Source organism: Orycteropus afer, unplaced genomic scaffold (assembly GCF_000298275.1).
Source record: "Orycteropus afer afer isolate SDZICR_OR568_19922 unplaced genomic scaffold, OryAfe1.0 scaffold00261, whole genome shotgun sequence".
NCBI classification, from domain to species: Eukaryota; Metazoa; Chordata; class Mammalia; order Tubulidentata; family Orycteropodidae; genus Orycteropus; species Orycteropus afer.
In genome coordinates, this window is record NW_006921848.1 from 4,277,983 (window position 1) to 4,280,654 (window position 2,672).

The 2,672-nt window shown below is 31.8% G+C and overlaps 1 protein-coding gene across 1 annotated transcript in view; it reads left to right on the plus strand.

Annotated features, from left to right (window-relative positions):
* SLC16A7 (solute carrier family 16 member 7) overlaps positions 1–2,672 on the plus strand; it is an 89,316-nt gene that overhangs the window by 76,298 nt on the left and 10,346 nt on the right. Inside the window, exon 2 of the mRNA XM_007950067.1 lies at positions 2,272–2,415. Within this exon, the coding sequence (XP_007948258.1) occupies positions 2,272–2,415 (144 nt within the window). The remainder of the gene's footprint in view (positions 1–2,271; positions 2,416–2,672) is intronic.

Sequence of the window (2,672 nt, forward strand, 5' to 3'; positions counted from 1 at the left end):
AGGCATATGAGCTGAACATTTACATTAGGTAGATACACTCCTTGGAGAGAACAATCATGGGAGAATAGAAGGGCTGTGTATGCACAGGGAGACAGCTCAGGGGCAGGAGTACATGGAAAGAAGGACACAGGGAAAAGGTAACTATGGGGAGGAAATAGGAGGGGAGCTGTTGCATTGTGGGAAATTTCAGTCAATGTTATGAGACAAAGTTTCATGTCAGCTGCTGTGTGGAAATTGAATTTGCTCTGTAAACTTTCACCCAAATCACAGTTAAAAAAAAAAAAAAATGGTTTACAGCCCCGGCAACTCTATTGGGCAATTCTGTTCTGTTCTGTAGGGTCTCTATGAGTTGGAATTGACTCAGCAGCAATGGGATATTCCTTTTAATGAAGAAGCTCCTTTCCTAAATCATATATTGTCTGTTATAACATAGTGCATTATCATATATGATACTAAATGTATTACATATTACTTTTTCTTTTCTTCTCTTCAGGTGAGTTTTATTTGTTAGGGATAGGATTTTACTTTCACACCATCTTGTATAACCTTCTTTGATTTTTTTTCCCCAACTGTTTTTATACAGCTTTCTTTCACATGCCCCTTTTTAGTTTCATTTTCCCTGCTGTTAAGTACAAAATTTTGTGTTGTATTTGAATTACTTTCTAAAATTATTTATTACTAATATCTTTTCAAAAGTTATTGTGGAATGATAATAAGCATTATCAAGCAGAAAGGTTTAATTTCAAAATTATGTTTAAGAATAAAAATAATAATGATAGTTGTGTGAAAGAATATGACTGCGTCGGTAAATGTCTTTTAAATCCTCCCTGTGTAGAAATTCTCAGACTTAGTATAACAACACTTAATAAATTTACAAGTTACCTAACTAGCTAAAGTCATTTTATTTTTGTAGATCAAATTTTGGACAGAGAATTGTGACCTAACTATAGTTTCTCCCTCAAAACAGTGGCTCTAGTTTCAGATTAAATATGAGTCAATGTGGAATTTTCAAAATAACCGACCGTCAGATCCCATATTGTGATGTGGGCTTTCACTGAATCTAAGATATCTTCAATTGCAAAGTTCACTATTTTTTATAATCTACAAAGAAAGAAGAAATACTACCCATTAAAATGACACAACTCTTTCTTAATATATAGAAGTTTTATAATTACTAACAGAGCTTTTTTAGTTACTCAGACATAGATTTTTTTAATCATATATCACTCTTGAATGTTTTATTCATTTGTAACTTTTTATTGTGATTTGGATGAAAATTTACAGAGCAAATTAGTTTTTCATTCAACCATTCATACACAATTTGTTTTGTGAATATTTTGTACACACACATACAAATACAACACAAAATATATTAAACATATTTAGTAAGGCATTCCTAAAGCTTCTTCACATTCAGTATGTGCCTCTTTCAGTAGCATAAATTCAATGAAATATAGTATCAAAATAAAATTACAGTAAGCTATAAAAGAACTGAACTCTAATTAAGGGTGCACACACATGTACACACACACTTTTTCAGAAAATAAAATTTTAACATAAACCATTCATATAATCCTTAAATTTTTTGAGACATGTGTTTTCTTGCATTTATTAAGATATTCCAGATTTTTTAACTATCTCCTGTTAAAAAACTTCCATCAAAATTTCATTGATTACCATCAAAGCAAGCTTTATGTTAAACTTATTTCATTTTAGTTATTTTCATATATATTGTTAAAAATAGTCATACTGATTATTGTGAAATAGTAAAAGTCCTCATGTCATTTTGTTTTATGTGAAATAATATTTTTTCTTTGAACATTAAAATGTGCTTTCTAAAATTTCAAAATTAACTGTTTTTAAACACTCCACACTTACTGCCATAGTTACGTTCCAAAGACCAGGTTATTATTCAAAAAATGGCATTATATGAAAACAGAGGAAAACCACATCAGATCACAAAAGAGAAGATGGCTACATCATTACCTAACTGCCAAGTTACATCATTACCTAACTGCCAAACCACTGAGAATCATGACCCAACCAAATTGACACATAACCTTAACCATCACAGCCAGTATTACTCTTGCCTTGTACATCCACATTCATTACTGACATACATCATTAATGCACAGAATAAACAAAATTGTTGGATAGTAGAATTTTTACTATTGTCACAAATGCAAAATGGCAGATAATGAGATAGTCAATAAGTGAGAAATAGGTGTAAGCAAATGACCCAGCAACTGAATCTTTCTTAATCTATTTCAGGTCCCATAAGTAGTGTTTTGGTGAATAAATATGGAAGCCGTCCAGTGGTGATAGTAGGAGGTTTATTGTGCTGTTTGGGAATGGTCTCCGCCTCTTTTAGTACCAATGTTGTAGAGCTTTACATCACTGTGGGATTCATTGGCGGTAAGTTTAGTTTTGTTTTCAGATGTTTTCTTCTTAATAGTTTTCTCTTTTATCAAGTCAGAAGCAAAACTTTAAAAAATTCTTACTGATTACCTTTGAATTTACTTTTATATCAGATGAAATCTTTTTTTTAATTGTAATTTGAATGAAAGTCCACAGAGCAAACTCACTTCCCATACGGCAGTTCACATACACCCTGTCACATGACACTGATTCCAATTTACCCCAATGCAACAGCTCCCCTCTTACTTCCCCCC